Here is a 24,181-nt window from a genome sequence, read left to right on the forward strand (position 1 = left end):
CAGCTCATGCTAACTGTTACCAAATGTAAAATGTGAGGGAAATAAATATATCAACTGACCAACACCATAAAGAAGACTTTTTAAGGCAGTAATGACGGCGGCCACGGCCGAATTTGCTAACGTACCTAAAAAAACACTGCGAGACTGAAACCGCTAACTTCGATGGCATTTTGACCACACATCAAGGGGAAATAAATCCGTATTGTACAAACTTGTAAAGCTTTTGTATAATCAGATTTGAAGCACGCAAGAGAGGAGGTAATTCCACGTAGCATTGTCGCTAAATTGGGGGAAAAAAAGTCCTCCTGACACTTCATTGGTAATCCAATGCTCTTGGCCAGATACTTGACGGATAAACGTTAGCTTTAGCCCTCCTCGCCGTTCTAGTCCTTTAACGTTGCGCCTCTATTATAACTTATTATTAGATAATGGGGGATGCACCAATCAATACCAGTATTAGTGCCGATATTGTACATTTATACTCAGACTTGTGAAAATGCTCCGATGCTACACACAAATACTGCCAAATACTCCTCTTACTAAATACTACTCTCAAATAATGCCCTGTAAAATGGATGATGAACAATTGTTCAGGCAACAATGCTGGCTTGCTATGGGCAAACATGGAAATCAGTTCTAATTTTATAGAGACAATTCACAGCAAAAGTTAACTCACTGTCTTCACGCATAAAAGCAACTTTTTAACTCTTTCACTGCCAGACGTTTTCAGAAACGGGTTGTCCCCACTGCCAGCCGATTTAAGCATTTTAAGTGATCTTTCAAGGTCCACAGAAAATGTTGTGTTTGGACTATGGAAACACACATACTACCAAATGAAAGATTGGACTCTCAGCTTTCATCAGAAAAAAAAGTTTGTTTCTACCTTATTCCGTTCTTCAGTAATCAACAATAGAAAATGGTTACTTTCACCGAAATTCTCTGTTTTGAAACAAAAAACGGAGAAAAAGAGCTTTTTGTAAAACTGTTATTTCATGCACTCTAGTGAATTGTACACTTCTTTTTGTCCATGAATGATGCCACAAACACCTAAATAGTGCTTTACTTCTGTAAAACGCTTTCACCAACAATGAAAAAGTGTTTTTTGATTGCAAAATACGTTTATTTACATTCAACAGTGTAACAATTTGACAAAACAATTTCGCAAACTATTTACAAATGTGTGCAACTGTGATACTACTTACAATTATGTGGATGTTTCAAATACAGTTTTTCTTTTTGTAACGCTCTCCTACGTGCAAGGAGACGCCAGGACTCGCACAACAGTTTACTTTCACTTTCGCATTGGTCCGTTTTGCGTGCAAACGTTACACTTTCTTGACGGGCTTTTTTTCCGGGGAATAAAAAGCAAGTAGCAGACTGTACACACTTCCTCCGATGAATATGCATTGGACTCGGGGCACTCTCCGTCGTCCGATCGAACGTCCGCCTGTGCGTGCTCGGTTGCGCTCCGCATTACGACACCGTCATAGCCGCCGCGTCAGCGGTTCCAATTTCGCCGTCAAGCTCGGATTCACCTTCATCATCATTGAGGATGATCATCGTCGTCATCAATGTACTATTTTAACGTTGGTCGATGCCTTTCGTCTTGTAAGTGTAGAGCTGCTTGCAAACGCTCGCCATTGCCCGTTCCCTCCTCCATCTAGCTCCATCTAACGTCTTCTACTGCCGCGTCAATGCTTCTCAACCACGGAGTCACCACCCTCATCTTCATCATCGATGATGATCATCGTCGTCAACAATGTGCTTTTTCAGCGATGCTTTTGGTCTTTGAAAAAAACGTCTCGGGCGTGAGCTCCTCGCGACCGGCCGCCATTTTTCCTTTGTCTTCCATTCTCATCTCCTGCTCGACGCTCTAGCTCCGCCTCTACTGACGCCCACCCGATCTTGTCAAAAGAGAGTCATCGCTGCCCTCTAGGGGCCAAAAATAGTCATTAGGCACAACAGACAGACTTTAAACTTTCACCAGACATGCGGAAGGGTTTCCTCTACCCGTTTCAAAAAAAAAAAAAAATCATTGGATGACGTCTTTTGACGTCATTGGCAGTGAAGCGTAGGTTTTTACTTGACGTCTTTAAACGTCAGTGGCAGTGAAAGAGTTAATTATTCAAAAAATGCAAAACTGGACCAATAGTTGCTTGCTTGTAATCTACATCGATAAATTCAAATATGCTGCATCCACAGCTGTACTAAAGTTGAATGTCTTCTTCCTTGCTTTGACCCATTCCTTGCCCCCTCCACGTTTCCTGGAAATAATCGATGCGGGCCAACTGTAACGCCGTGGTAGCCTTCGTGCTTATTATCCTTCTCCAGTATACATTTACTGCAGCGTCTGTACATGAACCTTTTAAAGAAACACAAAAAAGAAAATGTATCCTATTTTAAAAAGGTGTAGGTGAAATATGAGAGCAATAGTTGAGTCTATGCTAGCTTGTCATATTTTTGAGGGCAGAGATAATGTGACCAGTGCACAGATGGAAAGTACTAAACCGAACACAAGGGTAGATTCTCATCTTAATGTTAAACCCATCTTGAACCCATCCTCATTACTAGTTGGGAAAGAAAAAGCTCAGATTAGACATTGAAAATTCAATGTTGCCTGAAAAGATGAGTTTCTGACACTATTTCCCCCACAGCCCCTTTAAGACTCGAGATTTCAGACTTATTGCGTGTTTCAATACGGCTGTGCAATAGTGTCTGAGGCTTCCTTGCGCCATACACATATATATCCATTTTTTTCCTTGCTGGGAATCAACCTGTTTGCATCTTCAAAACTGAAAACATATTATGAAACCTCTCGTTTGATTGCGTTGTAGAAAGTGCTGCAGCTGTGACAAACGGGGAATGACCTTTGCGATAAAGTGAAACAGATTTCTGTAATCAGACTCTCAGTGGCTTTCTTTTCAAGGCGATCACACAAAAGACGGCAGCCAGTGTCTCCTGGTCGTTCCAAAAGCATTTAATCTTGTTCTCTAAGAGGCTGGAAAGTGAAGGATTTGGAGGTGCTGCGACATCGTAAATCGCCAACAGGCGCATGTCCTTTTTTCTCATTTTTCATCCCTCTTTCTCCAACCATGCCATATATCGCCTTGTACAAGTCTTGTAATTAGAATTTGGGATTTTGAGAAAGGATTAAAGATGACAATGAGTAATGAGACGCAAAAAAAATAAAAAGATATGGTGTGTGACATTTGCATGTTCTCCCCGTGCTTGCATAATTTTTCTCACGGTATTCCATAGTGATGTAGCCAAAACCGATTTGAATCAGAAAATCGGTTTTGATTTAACTGAACCGAATCAAATCGTTACATTTTAAAATAAACCATCCTTGATCCGTATTACATCTCATGTATCAAGATGTGTTTTATGAGAGATATACATCATGCAAATCAGTTTCAAAGTTGCTGACGATTTGCCGTTGAATAATTCGGTCTTTGGAGAGCTTTGCCGTTGAATAATTTGGTCTTTGGAGAGCTTTTACATGTTGTTACAAATGAATAATCATGGCAAAAGCTGCAGTCGTACAATATTAAATTGTAATCGCAATGACTCAAGCAGAATCACATCGTTCCACTTGAAAATATATCATTCCCATGAAATGATATACGGATGGGTTAGGGTTAGGGTTAGGGACTATGGAATCGTCTTTTATTGAACAGATACACACCTTCTAGCTTCCTCCCGTATTGCAAAAATGTCATTCTTAGGTTAATTGACGATCATAAATTGTCCAAACAATTGAACCCGCCTACTGTTGGTTTGGCAACTGTGGATTTGCATATTTATTTCAATTATTCAAAAAAAAAAAAAAAAGGGTTTTGTGAGGTGCCCTCACCCACTAATTTTACATGGAAAACATATAGAATCATCTTTAAAAAAAAAAAAAGAATTTTGCGGGTTCGATCCCCGCCAAAGCCCACACCACCCCTTTAACCAATTTCAATAGGCGTCAATTATATGCAGATTTGCAGTATTCCCAGCCTTGTCCCTATCCCTGTGAATAGCGGGGGTCCACTATACCTGAAGGTGTGTATGTGAATGTGAATGGTTGTTATTCAATATCTGGCTTCGAGGGTGTACCCTGCCTCTTGCCCAAAGTCAACTGGGATAGGCTCCAGCACACCCATGACCCAATACATACAGGAATTTCTCCATAAATCTGCATTTAAAATAGCTTAAAAAAAAAAAATCAGATGCTTTAAATTCACACAATAACTTGCATGAAACAGCACATACAGAAGAGAAGAAGGTCGTAAATTATTTTGGTCTCTGACTTCTTTCAGACGTTTGCACAACATTTTAACTCTGGAATGAAAGATTAAAAAAAGAATTGTGTGACTGATTTGTAGGTTTTTGTGAAACGGATTGTTTGTATTGCTTGAACAAAATGTACAATACTTGCTCTTTTGAGATCCACCTTATTTTCCACTACAGCTTTCTCCAGTACTGCACACGTGCTCATCTGCTGCTGCTGCTCAGCACGTGTTGAGCATGTGCAAATAGCATATTGGGTTTGTGGGATTCATCAGAACAATTGTATTCAAAATATGCGCCGCTATTAATGAAAACACAAAACCATTAAGTCTACCCTGTTCAACGTCAATGCATTTGTGTTGAATTGAGTCGGCGCTGGAGAAAATGTTACCTCGGACACATTTTAGTTGGCAACAATAGAGCGTGCTACCGCAAGCATTGACTATTCTACGTTGTATTGGTTTTCAGGGGGAAAGAAAATACCAAAGTCACATTTCGGAGGAATCCTGTGTTGCTCATTTCTCTGGAGTTTACAAAAAGGAGAAGGTGACCACAACATCCCCCTGCCCTCACTGCGTGCAGCTGTAGCCTCCTCTCAGCCGCAGCTCAGCAGCCTCAATAGACATCTCGTATGACTGCTGTCAACACGGTCATTAAGTCTTTCAGTGTGCGTCTGTTTAAACAAGCTTCTTCGGCAGCCGCTGGCCACACAAAAACCCTTTCTTTGCCACGCGATGATCTGCTTCTCTCAAATTCTTGCCAGGGTCCTTTCAGTGGATGGTCAAAACATATTGTACATCAAACAAACACTGAGGCTTGTGTTATCTGGTGCAGTTATTCGCAAAGGAATTATAGGAATATCTGCTTCTGTTACCACCCAAGAAGAGTTGGTTAAATGATTTTCACTCAACAAAAACATAAAGGCAACACTTTTGTGTTTGCTTCCATTTTTTATGAGATGAACTAACAGATCTAAAACTTCTTCCACATGCATATCAACAGTTCTCTCAAATATTGTTCAGAAACCTAATCTAAATCTGTGATAGTGAGCACTTCTCCTTTGCCGAGATAATCCATCCCACCTCACAGGTGTGTCATATCAAGATACTGATTAGACGCCATGATTAGTGCACAAGTGTACCTTAGACTGCCGCCAATAAAAGACCACTCTGAAAGGGGCAGTTTTGTTTTATTGGGGGGGGGGGGGGGACTCAGAAAAGTAGTCTGTGTTTTTTATTGGGGGGGCGGGGTTTAGCGAGGATGACTTCAGAAAGCCAGTCAGTGGTTTACTGACAATGAATATATTAATGACTTCGAGCAAGCACTTGGAGAAGATGTTGTGGTCAGATGAGACCAAAATCAAGCTCTTTGGCTTCAACTCAACTTGACGTGTTTGGAGGAAGGGAAATGCTGAATATGACACTAATATATATCTAGCCTATATTGACCATTTTATTCTGAACAATGATGTAGACCTAAGAACAGGGTCATTTCATGTTCTTTGGATTTATTCGACCCCGCTATTGGCAAATCAATAAATCCAGTTTCTCCAAATCCACGCAAAACTATAAACAAAAGATGAGACCAGACGGTGGGGACATGCGCTACCTGTCTGTCTGCGTCGAATTGCCGCATGTCACGAAGCCAAGGATATGTCCTCTAATGACAAAACCGACTGTTATTCCTGGACAGATTAGTTAAATATGTTCTAGTCTGTGATTTGAGACATCTGTGATTTTGGTAGCGGGTGCGTCAGTCAGTCCACATTAACAGGTTACTGAAGAAGATCATGAGTTGTTTTTTTTTTTTCAAGGTGCAATGGAGAACTAAAATTGGCCATTCATTTGGACCTAAAAGCGCTCCGTAAACATTGAAAATCAGTCGGGCATGATCACTCTTTCAAAAACAGCGCTGGATTCCATCCCTCTGAGATAATTACCATTACGGCCTAAAATGTGGGCTTTGACGACACAGAATGCATTCGGTCTTTCTACTTCACACCCAAACGCTATAACTTAAGTTCCCGATCAGTTGTCCTTCACTGCAGCCAAGACCTCTCATGTCATGTATAACTAGACATAGTCTCCATTGGTCTCATTTGCCTTAGAAGAAGTGGTTTTGTTTGACATTGCAGAGTGCCGAAAGATCCTTCACTGGATAAATACCAGTAGCCTCAGCGTTTTGTGGCGGTTCCGAATGATCCTGCAGCGGATCCCAATGGGAAATAGAGTGTTGAAATATCGCCGAACGTCTGTCGTATGGTTATGTCCTTGTCATAACACTCCTGCATTAGACATGGTATTGCTTTCTACCGGGCACATGTCGTATTGAATGGTAGCAGCAGGCCTGTGTTTAAAATGCTCAAAGGGCTTGTGGTTTCCACCCTCTCTTATTTGTTCCCCTGATGTGAGAGAGTGCAAAGTGAGGTCTCTGCACGTGCCTGGAAGTTTGGAAACAGTGTCCTGAAGACTCACTGGGGTGTTTGAAGTCTGGAAGGGTTGAGCTACCAAAACGGCAAATCATAACGTGATGATTTTAATGGAGTTCTCTTGTTGAAACTTTTTTTATTATTTTTTTATTTTTATTTTTTTTTAAACAGAGTGCATGAACACTGTACCATGATGTTCTAATAACGTACAGGTAGGTGAGTGACATCTAGATTAATGACCTTTCATTCATGTATTCATCCCAACAGGAAAAAGGTGTCAGTGAGAACTTGTGCGAGAACGACAACATACCCACAACCAAATAGATGGACAAGCTGCTTGTCACACGCACAATTCAGGACATTCGATAGCTTAACTGGCATTGTTCTCAAAAGCACGCTGGATTTGTTTTTTGGTCGGTAGTGCCAGACTGTGAAAGAAGACAGCAGCTCTCTATTTTGTTGTAACCAGACGGGCATGACCGAATCCAGAGTGCATGTTTTGGAGTTCACCGAGTGTGGCCCTACTTTCGTGATCCAGAACTTTTTCAACCAAGCAACATTCTCAAGTGCTACCAGGCAACTTGGTTGCATACCTCATTGTCGCTAAGCTCTAAGGCATGCTTACTGTCGAGACTCAAAAGTTAAAAGGAGTCCCAGCTGGTTAGCTGTGTTTTTCCTGACGGTCGCACCTTTCTCCAAAAGAGATTACCCGAACGTCCTCATGCCTGTTGTGACAACTTGACAGAAAATTTCAACCTGAAGAAGGTGGGTAGAGAAAAAAATGGAGCCATAGAATTGAACTGTGAAGTTACAGGAGCAAGACCATGGGCCTTCATTTGCATAGTTCAGATGTCTTCCTGATAAATTGCTGTGATAAGAATTAAGACGTGTGACTGTAATGGCAAGCAAGTGATGTTTGGTGAATTGCCTGTTCTGGGGTTAGAGCTGGAACATTTCCACATAACTGCGCACAGTTATACCTAATGAGAGTGCCAAAAACTCATCCATACCTAATATAAATTACGTCATCCTTTAAGTTTGATTTCCACTTTAAACCACAGTCATCCACTTAACGTCAAGATTAAACCGCTGCACTTTCTCTGTCACACCAACACAAACACAGTGTCACAAATAGATGTGATTTATGACGATGTGTTCTCAGAATCAGCATTTGAGGATTATTGGATGTCATTTACACCATTTCTCAAACCCAGCCAGGAGACCTCCCAGAAAAGTGTTGTGTATTTGCACAACAGGCTATATTTAGCTGTTTGTCACGGTGGTCCAAGAGTGGTTCATTTTCACGCTTTAGTTGTGGGGCAACACAGATACAGAACTGATCAAATATCCTCCAAACCCAGCATTTGAGGGCCTTGAATTCATAACATATGTTTCTGGTTCCCAGATAATGAACATTGAAGAGGAATAAAGGGATTTTGTCCTCTTTGCGTGTTCCAAAAATGAAGATAGATTTAATGTAAGAAAAATACACCTTTGCAAAAATGATTTTTAATCAATCAGAGATCTCTGGACAGATAACAGCCTCTATCATCACTTAAACGTCGTGGGATTCAGAGCGTCAAATGTGTCTCTTCCGGGTGGCGGACGGCTTTTATTGTTTAAGGACCTCCTCTCTTTTATTTGTAGACAAAACATATCTCTGAGTACTTTTCCAGAGCAGATGGCGTAAACAAGGTCAGATTTGGGCGTGTGTTCGGGACTGAATATGTTATATAGTTGAAGGTTCTACTTTTCCCCATGACAAAATCTCACAAACAAGTTGAACCAAATTTACGGTGGCCGTGACTGATGAAGAAAGTAAAGAGTGTGTGTGTGTGTGTTATTTCAAAGCAAATTTTGTTTTCAAGACCGAAATGTGCGTGTACAAAATAAAACAAGGAATTTTGGACCAATCAATGTGTACCAGCCTAAGGTCAGACCATACGAGATCAACATCATCTGCTCTGCTCAGGACACAAAACATTTCGACAAGGTTAATATAAAGAATTAAAATGTTAATAATGTGTAACAATGGTTAATAAAATAAAATGGAAGTATTAAAAATGTTATAATATCTATCAACATCACAAAGAGATCTGATCATGTATTCTAATGGAGTTTGTTGGTCTGACTCTTGAAATTAGATAATATTGGTTAGTAACTTATTTGAACTGGAAATGATCTGATACAAAGTCTTCATTAATGTTTTGTTTTTTTGGGTTGTGGACTGTGGAGGCAACTACATCATAATCTGGTAATGCCTGCAGTAAGTGAAACGACTGTAGATGTGTCATTACTCATGACTTGGTACTGATCAGGTTTACTGATGTAGGAGACATCATGTCAAGGTCTCGCGTGGTCTTCAGGAACATGGGATTTTTCAGTCCATAAATTGTCAGTGTTCACATGCAGTATGTATTTTTGTCTCTTTCCTTTGAAAAACGACTTCTTTTTTTTTCTTTTCTTTTTTTCTGGAGAGCTCAGTATTGATCAAAAAACTAAAACTACTCTTAACCCCCAAAAATGTATATTATTATCGTTGAAGACTCACTCCATAGGCAAGTTCGGTCCTAGAGAGCCGCAGTCCTGCATGTTTTTGGTGTCTCCCTTCTCGAACACAGCTGAGAGGCTCCTGCAGAACGTAATTATGAGCTGATGATTTGAAACACCTGGGTTGGAGGCAAGGAGACACAGAAAACATGCAGGACTTGCCTGGTCTAGGGTGTACTCGTCTCTCACCATAAGCCAGCTGGGACTGGCTCCTACTTCCCCCATGAACCTGAACTAGAGAAACGGTACATAAAATAAGTTCCGTTATAATTGGTCATTAAGATGAAATGAATTCCATTTCCAATCAAGTATCTCATGTCAACAACGTTTGATGTGTGACTCCACCAACACGTAAAATGCATTATTTATTTTTACAACCACGTAAAACAGGATCTGGCAAAGGCCTTTATTGAAGCAAATGATTGGTATAGGATGTATCAGACAAATAAATAAAAGCAAATGTTTTCCCCGTAAAAGCCAAATAATGATATCTGTCAACAACAGCTCTTAAAGGATATCACAATTTTGCTGTGGCTGTGTCACAACCACATCATCAATCATAAAGGGACAAATAATCTGTAGCCACAGTCGATGCGTTCTTTTTCCTGGATTGTGATCAGTGCCTTTTTCTGCAATCTAGGAAATCACAAATGGTGGCAAACGTGTGTACCATGTGGCACGCTCGTTATTAAAAGCAAGAACTTTCCGCATGTGATTTTCGGAATTTGGGCGATGACAAAGTGGAAAAATGGGCAGCTTTTATTGGACTATAAAAGTGATCGCATTGCATTTGTAAACAAGCGCAATGATCCACTCTGGGTTACATATATAGAGTTTGGCGTCCGATACCCTCCTCTCCTGCCGCACCGCCGGTGTACGTAGACTGCCCTGAACACAACCTTTTCCTCGTCTATCGCTCAGCGGGGGACAGCTAGCGATACAGCCTGAGCAGTTCAAAGAGTAGAATTTCAGCAGTGTTGATCATTGGCTACAGATACTGTTACAATAATGAAGCCGTTTGAGTGGCAGTTAGCCGTATGTAGGCACACAGAGAACACGTGAGCATGAGTTGTGCTTGTTTCTCTTTCCTTACGCCAGACACCACGGCACTGTGAGGCGTCGACATCAGAGAGAAGTTCAACAAAGGTTCCACAGATTGTCCTTTCAAGTAGTGGTCAACAGAGAATCCTTACATCTTATGGTTAGTAGGGATGCAACGATATCTAAACATCAGGATACGGTGTTATCACGATATGAAGCTCACGATGCGATAATTATCACGATATCGTGGGGAGGTTGGCGATATTAAAGAAATGTCACAATATTGTAAAAAAAAAAAAAAAAAAGAGCTCATACTAAAGAAAAGCACAATGTTTTGCTTTTGTGCATAACACAATGCCTATAAACCACCTACAATCTCTAATAACACTTAATATTGAGGCGCTTACTTGCTAATGCACTCACACATTGAGTTCCTCCACATATTGACTCGGTTCACAGGCATACTATGTTCATCTGACCATTAGCGTGGCTTAAAAATATAGAAGGGCCAAAACATCCCTAATACAAATTAAACTGCACAAAAAAAAACTACACAAATGGAAATCAACCTGACTTTTTTAACAGATTGCTTTTAATATCGTGACATGACAATGACGATATTGTGCCCGTTTTAATATCGCAAAATCACAATATTGCCGTTATCGTTACATCCCCAATCGTTATGTCATTCTTAATTTACTGTCACAATATCAATAAAAATACTAATGCTGTCAAACGATAAAAATTTTGTAACTAATTCATCACATTATTTTCCATAATTAATCGCAATTAATCAAATTTTTTTACTCCTCCTTCTGCTTTTTTCCCCCAAAGCTTGTAACAGATATTTACTTGAGTAAAATCTTGCATTTAATGTAAAGTCATCAAATAGATATTTAAAATAAAAGACTGCTCGAATAGCTTTCTTTGATTCTTGAATAGAATACTTCTCCTCTAAAATACAAAATAAATAATAAAATGTACTAATATTTTTTTCTTTGTGAGGTAAGTGGATACTTTGAGAATAAATTAGTTGAGTTTTTGTTTGTTATCTAAAATTGTTAAAAAATGACTAGCCAATTCTGCTATTGGGCTAACGCTATATGAAACAGCCTCAAAACACTGACTGTTGCCGACCTGCATTTGTTGACAATGTTTAAACCCAGAATATATTCCAGAGTAGTAAATAGAGATGCGACGTGAGAAACACTTCTCTAAGGAAAGTGTCTTCTGTCATTCTGCATGCGCCCAAGCCACAAGCATTTCCAAGTTACATAAGAGCCTTTTGTGTAGGCGGAGATTTCCATTAGTCTATTTGTTTTTTGCTCCCGTTGGCCGCTCGCAAGTTTCCAATATCCTGGTAGGGTTAGCTTAAAGCAAAATGTCATTTTAATGGAGTGATAGAAAAAAGACTTGATCGGCCTAAAAGTGTATTCTCAGCTTTTTGCTTTCAAAAAAGCTTAACCCTTTATCACCTGTCAACTCGTTTGGTTACTGACTGTAAGTGGGTGTTTAGAATCCTGAACTCTATTCCTATTTTTTTTTACTAGCCATTTGTCAAAGGAAAATTATGATATATAATCATCCAAAATGTATGGGATTATAATGACCTTATGTAAGTATTTTGATCAGAAGAACCCACAAAAATGAATAACAACTACTGTATATGCATAGTTTTCTTTTTCTTTTTGTTTTTTGGGAGAGCTCAATATTGTTCATTCGGTAATTTTACCAATTTGACATGTCATCATCATTGCTCTCTTTTTTTTTAATTTTTTTTTATTTTTTTTATAAATGTGCGTGCGTGCAAGTGTGTGTGTATTCATTAGTTCACCTAAAACCTATTAAAAAATCCCATACCGTTCACCTAAACCGAACACTTCCAGGCAGAGTCGTGAGGCCGTCAGGAAACCCGAGGAAGGATCAAAGAAAAGAAAGGACAGTGAAATAGTTTTCAAACATGAGCCTGTGATGCCCTGTTTAAATCAACATAAAGTACAATCGAATCTTATATATTGAAAACAAACTCTTCGGGCTGGTTGTCCGGCATTCTCTTTTTTTGGGGGGGTTTCGTTGCCTTATTTCTTGTTTGACTTTTGAAAGAAACATCTTAAACGTTCACCTGACCTTTTGCATGCAGCTGAAGCTATAGGCTAACATTTGGTTGATTATGTGCTACGTGTGTCTTTTGAGCTGTGTCCACAAAGCCATGTGTGGCATTTACAGAGCACGCAGCAGTTTTGATCTGCCACTGACTAAACTTGTGGTTGGATGACAAAGCACAAGGGTGCTGTTAGCGCTACCACATCTGACAACATTTGACAAGTGGAATATCTGGGAAAGTGTCCATAAGCCTGCAAAATAGAGAGTAATATGTACAATACAGTTGTTGTGTTGGCCTAGCAGTCTATTTGTGTATTAATGTGGAAATCTGCTCAAAGTAACCTTGCGATCAAAGTCCTCACAGCAAGACAGACACTATAAAAATGCACATTTAAGATCTGGGATTCGTTATACAGCCGCTTTTTTTTCTTTTCTTTCCAAATGTCCACCCAAAGAGAAAAACGTCGACTGTTAGACATTGTCAACATAGACAAGCCAAAACATCCCAAATTTATGCCATTGCTCTACACCCCCACACCTGGGAAAATATTAAATAATCTACTGGGCATAAGTCAAAATAAATATTTAAAATATAATATACACTATATTTATAATCATAGATATGTTTTGCCAATTAAGTCTCAGATGCTTTGCCGATTAATTAGAGCAGTGAAAACTTGTAACGCTTCATCACAGTTAAATAACACAACAACACAACAAACAGTCTGAGAAACATAATCCAAGAAAAACATTTGGAAATGGAATGTCAGCCGGGCCAAAGTCCTGCTTTTTGAATTGAGGGGATGTTGGGATCACGCTGCTCTTTTTTTTTCAACTGTCAAGGACATCAGTCTGCCTCAGCGTGAAAATTTGTGAACCTAAACACCCATTAGTCGAACACAGCTGCTTGATAAATTAAGCCCGCATTTAACCATAGCTATAAAATGTCGAGTATCGTGTCCCTGCTTGACCTAAGATATACAGTAGAAATAGAAATCATGATGGCATGAAGGCATTGGTCTTCTTCAGGACACCACGTGGCACAGCACTCAAGTGAAGTGAATACACTTTGGATCAGGAGTAAGCAAAATATGGCCTGAGTGCCATTAATGGCCGTCCGAACATTTGCTTTGTCATGTTTCATTTTAGTCAAGTGGTCTATTGTTAATAATTTCATACACATGTTGGTCAAATAACCAATGTTTACATATTCTTGTACAGAAAAACCAAGAATCTTTTTTTTTTCTGGTGAAATAGAAATTGTAGATATCAATATTTTACAACATTTATTAGTTTTTGATATATATATATATATATATATTTTTTATACATCATCCACAAATGTCTGCCAATTTATCCAATTCTAAAATCAAATGTGGCCTTCAAGCACATGAATTTGCCCACCGATGTTTTAGATGACTAGAAATGTTTACCCAGCAAATCTTTCTTCGACCACTCATTCTGCCTGAATGGAAGTTCTTTTTGGAAGTCGGGCCCGAGCTATATCTCAATGGAGGCTGATGATGTGCGCAGACCCCCAGATTCCAGCTGTGGATACATGTTAAAAGGATACAGAGACTTGATCTGCAGGCTTGACCTGGTGGTTCAGATGTGCTGAAAGTCAGACGGCACTCTTCACTTTAACCTCCGCATAGTGAGAAAATACTCTAAATTCCAGGGTACACACATCGCCGCCGGTGTGGTACTCCTCAATGTACGGGATCAGAATTGATCAGCGCTAAATTTATCCAATTAGCAAACAAAATAAAAGCTGTGATTTCTGCGCAATGTTTTTATTTCAGGAACCAAAATAAGAAAGAACACGACTACAAATTAACACACATAGTAGGAGCCACAATATGTATTTTGCTTGTGTTGTTTATTTTTGGATTCCATGCTTACTGTTGCACAAACTTGGTCGAGGGTTATTTACATTTTCATTTCTGTTGGAAGAATAACACAAAAACTGAAATTATTTGTCATTCTTTTCATTGTTAGAGGAAGTGTCCCATCATGTGAATTAGACAACATCCCGGTAAAGAATTTCTACTTCTCAGGTGCCTTTTTCATTCTAAGAATTGAATCCGCCGTAGTTTGATCTGCTTGCGACGGGCCCACTCAGAACTTTCCGTGCTATAGGAGTGTTAACACATACCTTGAATGGTGAACGTGTGTCCCGTGCATATGAAGCAAGCAGTTTTCAGCGGTCTTGCCGCTGTTCCTCTCTTGAGTTCCCAACAGCGCAGATGGCGGCCGGGCTCAGGGCCAGCGGGTCTGTGACTGTTTAGCGACTGGGATATACTGTAGGAGTGGGCAGCTGTCCTGGAATTGACAAGCAGACATCTTCCTGTCTGAGAGAAGAACTCCTGTAGTTGGTAATGAGTCACTCTCGCAGATGTATGGCTCCTTTGTATTGTCCGCGGATAGAAGACACAAAGTTCAGCACTCCTCTGCTTCCATCGAGGTCACAACTTGTAGAACTTCTTTCTACTTACTGCAAACTTGTGGACAATAGTAGTCGAAGGACAAACGATTTTTTAAATTTTTTTTTGCAATCAACTATAATTTGATGAAAGGGTCTCGTTATCACAGTTATTAACCGCTAACTGCACATTATTGGACATCATATTTTGACGACTAAGATTGAGCCCCTTAGCACCACTGCCTTCGTTCCTTGCATCAAGTCAGGTGGTCCTGCCACTATGAATCTTTCAAGACTAGTCAAGATAGTCGAAGCTAGTAAGGCTATTCTGTTAGCAGACCGGCGAGTTCAAAGTCGTCTGTAAATCGTCCGATGGGAAGGCGAGATGCCAAAAACGCGAGATTAGCAGTTGGTGGACTTCAAATCTCATGAACAAAGTTATTTTTGGTTCTTCTCCAGTTTTCTTTTTCAAGAACCAAAAAAATACAGCAAATGCTGATGATCTCAACAGACGCATGTGATGTTTTCAACATGAAGTTTATTTTCAACATCTCTATTATTTGTAATTCTGGTGTAGTATGTCCATTCTACCAGGGGAGTCAAGGATGTATGGAATTACATCCCTCAGCATCATGGCTATTAATCTGTGGTGGTAACTTTGAACTTCCAAAGAAGTGCCTGTTTCAGCTGCATCTCCTAATTAAAGGAGTTTGAATGGACACCGATTCCTTGACAACACCCATTGGTTTTTCAGAGGGGAGCTGCAGGATCTTAGTTTACTGCAGTTGCTGTCATTGCGGTCGATGACTGGAGCCACATTTGCAGAACTCCAGGGCACGTTGGGGGAGCCTGGGGTGAATTGAGATGAGTCATTAGAGGTGTACGCAGCTGAGTTTGATAGATTTGAAACACTTGTCACTCAACAAAGGAGGCCTTTAAATACACCCTTTTCAATTTTAAATCCTGCCGTTGTTGCATTGCAGGAGGCTAATGTTATTTCTTTCTATTGAGGTCCCATCATGAGCTACATACTAGATACAGATGGTCTTCAGTTCTTTACAGAGAACAGCAACTTTGTCCTTTAAAGGCCAAAGGACATGCAGAATGGAAATTGGGAATGGATGTCCAAAAATGACACCTGGAAATATTTCATGGAAAAGCTCTCCCTGATGCCCATTTACCAATCACGTTGTGGTTTTTAAATCCAGCTTGAAGACAGCGGGCGTTCTTCTACATGGGTCATTAATTGCCGACAGGGAGGATCATTTTACGTAATGTTATGTAAGGATGACATAAAATAGTGGTACTCAGCACGCTGGACAGCCACATACACGACCTTGAGCGATACAATGCAATTAGAGAACAGTAGTTAAAAGAGAGGCAAAAAAACAAGGGAAGATCATACAGACTATTTTTTATTAAGTCCAACGGCAAGGGTGTACCTATGATGGGGCAGCTCGAGGCAAGATAGAGATATAAAGACAAAAGAGCAGAATTTTCAAATGAGCACTGAAAGTGTTTTACTCTTTCACTGTTTTGAGATTCCCAATGACCCTAACAGATGCACGTTTCTGTGGGAGCCTGTGCCAATGCGGTGGAAACAGACAATTACAGTAGTTGTCAGGACTGCTTCAAGCTAGGGGTTGGGCGATAAGTCGAATTAATTTAAAATGTCATTTTAAAAAATGAATTATTAAAAATTTGCTAAATCGTGAAATTGAGTTTTATCTGATGGATTATCAATTTTTTTATTATTATTTTCTGTTACATCCAAATATTTTTGTGGGTTGAGTTTTACACAAGTGGCAGAATGCTGGATGGCTGGTACATACAAGACAAGACATGTTTACAATAGCTACCAACTCCTTCATTGTGGCATTTAAGCACGAATGAATGTTAAGTTTATGTTGATACTGATTTGGAATCTGTATACATTATTGTTGTCTGAACATTTTTGCACAGGAATTGTTTTTGATTAAATTAAACTTTTAAAGAAATATTTCTTGTTTTTGCTAGATTAAAATCATAATCGTCCTGAATGACTGGAAAAAAAATCTAGATTTTTTTTTGGGGGGGACATATCGCCTAAAGCCCAATTTCAGGTTCACTCTTGAACACTCTTACCATTATCCGATAAAAAAAATGCATACATGAGTTTGATGTACATTTTTAAGATTCCCACCAAAACCACCATTTTCTTTGATTCAACACACCACAGAGGAATCTAAAATCCATTTACCACCCACAACAGACTCAGTGCACTGTACACAAACTGTATCATACTTTACAATAGAATCACATTTTAATTTATTTTTTATTTGTGTGTATTTTGGGTCTCTTTAAGTGAAGGTGAAAGAATGTCATTTTTATTGTTATCAAATTTGTCTCCAACAGTATATAAATCTAAGTTGATTTGGTTAGGCCATGCATACAACTAACATCAGTTCAGCCAAGTAATGCATGCAGGTTTTGTCCCTGTGGTGTTCACATGGATTCATACCACCCTCTGCTGGTTAGAAAGTGCAAAGTAAAAGCCATTTCTATGAGTGCAAAGTAACAATGACCAGTCCAGGGTGTAATCAGACTCTCGCCCAAAATCAGCTGAGATGGAGTCCAGCTCACCCGCAATCATAATGAGTATAAGTTGTGGTATAGAAAATGGATTGATGGATAATCAATGAAATCTCTTAAGAATCCAAATGCTCGTTTAGGACTAATCATGCAGGATGTCTACAGCAAGGGTTTAAAGCCACGGAAAAGTTTCTCCATAATCAATGTGTGCAGTATATTTATGTAATCCATACTAAGTATGGGAGTCCTGCTTCACATGTGTGTCATCTTCTGATCTGTAACCAATCACTTGTTCCCATTTGTTTTCTTTTCCATTCAAATAAGATAAAAGATCGAAATCTGCTGGTTGTCACATCCAATGAGGATGAGTTAGTTGAATCTTAAACTGTCCCAATGAGACCTTCCCTCCACGTCACTTGATCCCTTTCATCATCTGATGAGCTTCGGAGTCCCCTAGATGCCCACTTAATCCTCATGTTGTATTCTTTAGGAAGCACAAGTAACTCCAATCACAGGACAATGTTTCGCCCGGCGACAGTGACTTCCATTCTTGGACTGATTAAACCACACAATGCTGCCTTGTGAACAAAGAGCGTCTTGATTGGGGCCTTTAGCATATTCCGCCGCTGCTCTCATCCTGCAGGAATGCTGACTGAAACATTCTGTGGTCAGTCCCGTTTAAATTGCTTTTTACCTCTTCGGCTTAAAGGTTGGGGGGAAAAAAGTGCAGCGATCGAGAGAGACTGGGCACAACACGGCGCAAGGAAGGAAAAACTGCTACTTTTTTGGACTTTAAACACCACAGAACAAAACGCACATTGACGGATGGAGAAGCTTGGCGTCTGTTATGTAACGCAGGGAGATTTTTCTCCATGTCAGGATGTGGTGCCAAGAACAAGAGGCTACTGTTAGTGGCTTCTTTGCGAAGCCACATGAGTGCAGATGGCGAGGCCAGACATGTAAACATTGAAGCCACCCGGGTTAAGATGGTAGGAGTCTGGCTTCAAGTGGGCGCATTGTGAAGGGAGCACGGAGAGTGGTCAGAGATTTGGATAGTGCTGGGAGGTTTATCAAATCATTCGAATATGTTGGTCAGCACCATTTTCAGAACCATGAGACAGATATGCAAACCACTGCCAGTATTAAATTAAATAAACAATCATTGTAAAAAAAAATATATAAGTAAAAAGGTCAGTTCTTTAACACTGGAGAACCCACGGGGTCAAATTTGGCCCCTATAAATTCTGCTACTCAAATAACAAAGACCTTTTTTTTTTGTTGACAAATTTCACTTCAAAAGTCCAGAGTGCCACTTCTGACCCCTGCATGGGGCCATCTAGTGGATGAATATTGCACTTACATGAGCCAGAGTGGTGGTGACAAGATGGCTGGCAACATGCTGTTTTGTTGAGCTGGAAATCAATCCAAACAAAACCATCTTCTCAGCAAACCATCAGATGGTAAATTTTTTTTTTTTTTTTTTTGTTAATCTATTTCATATCATGTTGCAGAATGCCTAGGAGTATGTTTTATATCTATATTTTGATAAATTAGCAACTCTGAGCTAGTTCAAAAAAAAGGGTTAAAATTGAAAAAACATATTTTGGTGTTCAGTGAACTTATAGCAGTCATTTAATGTATAATTCATAATTTTCCAAAGAAGAAAAGGGTTCTTGGGTTCTCCAGGGTTAACAACCTATCAGTTAGTCAAGTGTCTTTCAAGGTTTGTGCAATTTCCAGGCAATTTTGGCACATATCTGGATACGATGTACGGAAGAAGTGAGAGGTTAACATTTAATATGCACGGTTTATTGTAGATGCAAATGAGGACCGTCCATCCATGATGGTGGTCTGTGCTGGACCGCTTGCCGTTTCTTCGTTCCAAATGAAAACACAGCTTGAATGATTTATGGTCGTAATGTTTTGCTGATTTGATTAACATTCCCTCTGCATTTGCATTAATAAAGCTTATTTTAAGAAAAATGATATTAAAATGAAGCCCTCTAAATATCACAGATGGCAGCTGCAAGGTTTTCCGATGAGCGTGTACGATATTGGGACTTGAAATTTGGGGGTTTGAATGTTATTTTATTCCTGAAATGTTTGTGGCGACGTGACCCCGAGTCTCACCTTTCACCGCAGGCTTTTGGCATTTCACAAATATGCCACTAATGATGTCGGGCTTAGCCACAGCTGAGGGCCTTGACACCCAACGATAATAAATAGTGGAATGCCTTTGGGAACGGAACAGAAAAGGTCAGTTTATCTCATCTGTCACTGTGACATTGGTAGAAGATCAGAGTGGAGTTTAAAGTATTATGTGTTGAAGGAAATTTGCTGTCAGTAGTCTTTAGCGGGCAAATGTCTTATTAGGAAGAAACAATCTCATGCATGTTATAGGTTAAGCCTCCTAAAAGCAAATGTAGCAGTGGTGATTTCATGTCAGCTTAAAGAAACTAAGTATGAATAAATTAGGGTGCATTTTTATATTTTATATGTTACCATAAGTTAGGCAACAAAAAAAACGATTTGAGTTGGAAAATCAGCTTTGACTTGACGACCTGAATCGAATCATAGAAAATGGATGGCTAGATGTATGTTTCAATCATATTGCACCACATGTATCGAGATACTTATCAAATCATCTTTTGAGAGAGAGATACACCAGATTGGTTTGATGTCACTGATAATTTGTTGTTGTTATTTTTTTTTTTATTAACATGGATATTATGGGCTTAGGATTTTTTTTTTTTTTAAACATGTTTTTGCATTTTAATAAACGTGACAAAAGCTGCAGCCGTACTATATCGAGTCAAATCGTTTCCTGGGTGTCTTTCCTCACATGGTTTCTCTGTGCCCCGCCATGTAAAAAAAAAAAAAAAAATATATATATATATATATATATATATATATATATATATATATATATATATTTATATATTTATTTATTCGTGTGCGTGGGGAAATTTCTGTTTTTAATATATTATGGATGTTTGAATTGTTTAACACATTGGATTGCACTTAAATGTATGAAGGGTGCTATATAAATAAAGTTTGATTGATTGAATCAATGGATGGAACGCAGTCGACTCCCGGCCAATCGAAGAGGCTCCCCTCATTCCCCGCACATACAAGTAAACTTGTATGTCACGTGAGACATTGGAGACAACCCCAGTTGTGCATCTGTGTGTGGATGTTTTTGACATGTGGGAGGAAGCCAGATTACTTGGAGAAGAAAACTCCAAGACAGCACTGTGTAGCTATCAGCTATTATGTATGCATCTGTTTCTCAAGGTATAATGGACTCAAATTTGGAAGCCGCAGACCAACATTGTGAAGCCACCCTGGAGATCGAGTCTTCCCTTTACAGTGTTACTTATTCTCATCGGGACACCAAGGTGACATTTTTTGCATTCTTGTCCTCACTCTAGTCCTGTTTGTGCTATTAGTACAAATATTTCTTGTTTCATTTTCAGGCAGATTGTGCTAAAAAAGAGGAGATCAACAAGAAGAGGTATGGCCTCACCACATGTCACTCTGTTGACAGATTATTTGAATAATTCCCCCTGGTCATGTGTCCCGTCAGTCGCTCTGGCAACAATCCGGGCAGAGTAAAGCGAGTTGTGTCGTATAAGCGGAAGACGCGTCATTTGGTGGTGGCTCGGAAAAAGCCCCAAGGTTCGGGCAGGACACATGATGCAGCAAGGAAAGACGACAAGAATATTCAGCAGGACATGTTTGACGTGGACCCTCAGGTGGTGACTGCAAACAGCAGCACTGGAAGGACTGGTTCTCAACAGGATGAGTACTTGAAGCTTGCTGAGGTCAGAAATAAAAGTCAAATGTTGTCATTGTCGATTATTCTGAATCATTACAATCTTTTCCGATTTTTCCAGCTCACAAGGGATCACAGCACAATAACTGAAGTGCTCGTTGGAAGAAACCTGAGACTTAAAGTGGCCTTAACACTGTGGAAGAGACATTTTGGAGAGCTGATAACATACTTCCTGAGGTATATGTACAGCGTTTAAAAGATTTGTTAAGGCCTAGATACACTAATCAGATGTCGGCCAAATGTGACTATGACAAGTCACGTAGAAAAAATGACGTAAATACACATCCCCGACTATTACGTACCTTCAGCGCATGCTCGAGAAGTAATTCCCCTCCATACCATTGGCGGCGGTAGTCATTATTCCTAAAGGCAACCTGAAACCTCTTTACAGGGGTGGGATCTAAAAATTTGGAGCGTGTTTTGAAAGTGTTGTTAACCATGTCGTTAGCCAGCTAACGTGAAAAAGTCATTATATGTACTAATTACAAACAGTTGCTATAGTTCTCAAGTATAAAAGTATATCGTACCTACTATATTCATTTGCGTTAATTTGGTTTCAGTGAGCCCACTCACACCAGTGGGTTCAACCAAGCCCAGATTTTGATTTCCATGAAAATTGGTGTACTTGTTGATAATGGTGGAACAACTCTCAATCTCAAAATTTCGGTCAATCGGGGCAGGGGTTTGAAAGCTACGGCCTACCAAATTGAGACATTTTGGGCGAGCCGAGGATTTAGAAGATTGGTGCACATTTTTAGTAACTTTATCTATATTTTGACCTTGAAAATGATCTTGTGGATCGCGTGACCTCAACAATTTTTTTTCATCAAATGTAATCTCTCGGAGATTTAAAATGTTTTTGTTTCGCATCAATAAGAAGTCAAAGTATCCATACCATCAGCCAACCATCAATTATTCATTGAAAGCATTGAATATTCATTTAGTCCACTTGGGTCACGAAACAAACGTTCTCATACATTGTCATTTCATCTGTGCTACGCAGAATCCAAGACAACAGTGTCTTTGTTGACATTCTCCCTCTAATAAGCAAACGGTAAGCTCGGAACCGTAACAGTATGAATGACTACACGTTAAACAAATGTTAGATTAGTCCAATTTTTTCTGCAGCATGAATGACGACTTCTCCAACATCACCATCGGCTGTTGCGTGGACCTGTTCCCATTGGTTCGCAATGTCCTCATCAGTCCTTATGAACAGTGAGTTGTAATCATGAAGCTGCTGCACACCTGCTGATTTAAGTCCACGCACTTGTCTTGCTCCACTTAGATATGTGGCCGTTGGTTTAATGTGGATCCATTCTGTCTTGGAACGCTGGTGGGAACAGCTTCAAGCAAGTGGCTACACTGGATCCACTTCTTTAGATAGGTATGTGGTTTCAGTTCCCAATTTTTTTTGTATACAGACGCTCCCCAACTTACGAACGAGTTACGTTCCGAGCGATCGTTCGTAAGGTGAATTTGTTCGTAAGTTGCTTCAGTGCTATATTTTGTATTATAATTTATGTTTAAAGAGAATACGTACAGTACTGTACTACGTATGTTGGAGAGAGAGAGCGAGAGACACACACAGTATGTACATGTACGTAATAAGATAAATAAAATGAAGTTTAACTTACTTTTGGAAGATGTACTCGATGCTTAAGGATTTGATGGAGGAGGAGGAAGAGGAGGATTTTATATCATGAGAGGTTCTTCGTCGTCGCTGGAATGGGCTTCAAAAGTTACTTCCTCCTGCGTAACTTCAATGTAGGAAGAAGTTGAGGGTCGCGGAGAAGAAGATGAGGGTTGATGAGTATCTTCCTTGGAGGATTTACTAGAAACTGGCCGAAAGAAGCGATCTAACGACGATTGCACAGTTTTCTTCTTTTTTCATCATAAATGATGCGGTAGCACTGTATGGCATCATTCAATTGATTTGCAACCTTTGTGCAACGTTCAATATTTGGGTCTTGCTGCTCAAAGAGTGCGATGGCTTTATCTATGAGCGACAGGCGTTTCTTCTTCTTCCTCCTCCTCGACACGTTGCTGAGCCTCCAATGCTGGGGGAGCTCACAGCGGCAAGCGTCGGTATTAGCGGCGGAAAGAAGCACTACAGTACTTGGAAAAAGGTGTGCAATAAAAAATCTAACTTACAGCATCTCTTTCCGAACATTTTTTGACATGCGCGCAGACATGTTCGTATGTACCGTTGTTTGTAACTCGAATGTTAGTAAGTAGGGGAGCGTCTGTATCTGCTATCTAATAAGCTAACCTGTCAATGCACATTTCTTACCATATTTACGTTAGCGGTCCAATTAATCCCTGGAACTCGAGCCAAGGTCATGCATATTTGACACTTTTACTCCGCTTCAATTTTAACCGTTGCAGAAACTTCCCCGTCTTTAATCAGCAGTTGCTGCAGTTATGGCATCAAGAGCCTAAACTGAAAACTTTTCCTGGAGCTGCAGGAGACATGGCAAAGGTCAACGGTGCATGTTAGGACCATTATGCTGTCTTCAACCAGAATATTTCCCTGATAATAAACCGTGTTTTCCCAACAGGTCATTGACTCCTTCCTGTCTCAACTTACTTTCCATCCATGAAGAGCCAGAAAGCAAACTTTCCTCAAGTAGAAATCCATCCCTTGAGGTTGTGCAAATGTGCAATGGTCTCATGTAATTCTAAACTGAGAGATTTACTATTCAAAAGTTCTGTACAGTACATCTTGCTTGCCCTTTTCCATGTGCAAACGCTGCGTTTTTTCGCGTAAATGTTGGCGCGTTGCTGTCAATCCGTGACTATTAAATGTCTTCTTTACATTCTTTGTTACAGGAAGGAGGTCTGATATTTTATTTGCTATTTAACCGTGAATGCGTTTGAGCCGCTGTCAGTTATTAGGATCTGAACCTTGTGGACTTCGGCCTTCTAACCTCTTGAAGGACTTAAGAGTTGGCGAGAG

General features: G+C 39.8%; 1 protein-coding gene across 12 annotated transcripts in view; it reads left to right on the forward strand.

The window, feature by feature from the left end:
• The window catches only part of LOC144044333 (KATNB1-like protein 1), a 43,008-nt gene extending 18,831 nt beyond the window's left edge, over window positions 1-24,177 (forward strand). For 8 of the 12 annotated variants that reach the window (XM_077558673.1, XM_077558721.1, XM_077558691.1 and 5 more), the window contains 9 exons: window positions 20,682-20,785; window positions 20,864-20,901; window positions 20,974-21,211; window positions 21,284-21,399; window positions 22,226-22,276; window positions 22,351-22,440; window positions 22,511-22,609; window positions 23,611-23,704; window positions 23,784-24,057. In XM_077558673.1, coding sequence (XP_077414799.1) covers window positions 20,687-20,785; window positions 20,864-20,901; window positions 20,974-21,211; window positions 21,284-21,399; window positions 22,226-22,276; window positions 22,351-22,440; window positions 22,511-22,609; window positions 23,611-23,704; window positions 23,784-23,825 — 867 coding nt within the window. In that variant the 5' untranslated portion in view covers window positions 20,682-20,686 and the 3' untranslated portion in view covers window positions 23,826-24,057. Of the gene's footprint in view, window positions 1-7,168; window positions 7,466-10,348; window positions 10,452-20,681; window positions 20,786-20,863; window positions 20,902-20,973; window positions 21,212-21,283; window positions 21,400-22,225; window positions 22,277-22,350; window positions 22,441-22,510; window positions 22,610-23,610; window positions 23,718-23,783 lie in introns of those variants that run through there. The other 4 variants (XM_077558714.1, XM_077558740.1, XM_077558757.1 and 1 more) reach the window with 4 other exon arrangements.
• Window positions 24,178-24,181: the final 4 nt, after the last annotated feature.

Source organism: Vanacampus margaritifer, chromosome 1 (genome assembly GCF_051991255.1).
Source record: "Vanacampus margaritifer isolate UIUO_Vmar chromosome 1, RoL_Vmar_1.0, whole genome shotgun sequence".
NCBI classification, from domain to species: domain Eukaryota; kingdom Metazoa; phylum Chordata; class Actinopteri; order Syngnathiformes; family Syngnathidae; genus Vanacampus; species Vanacampus margaritifer.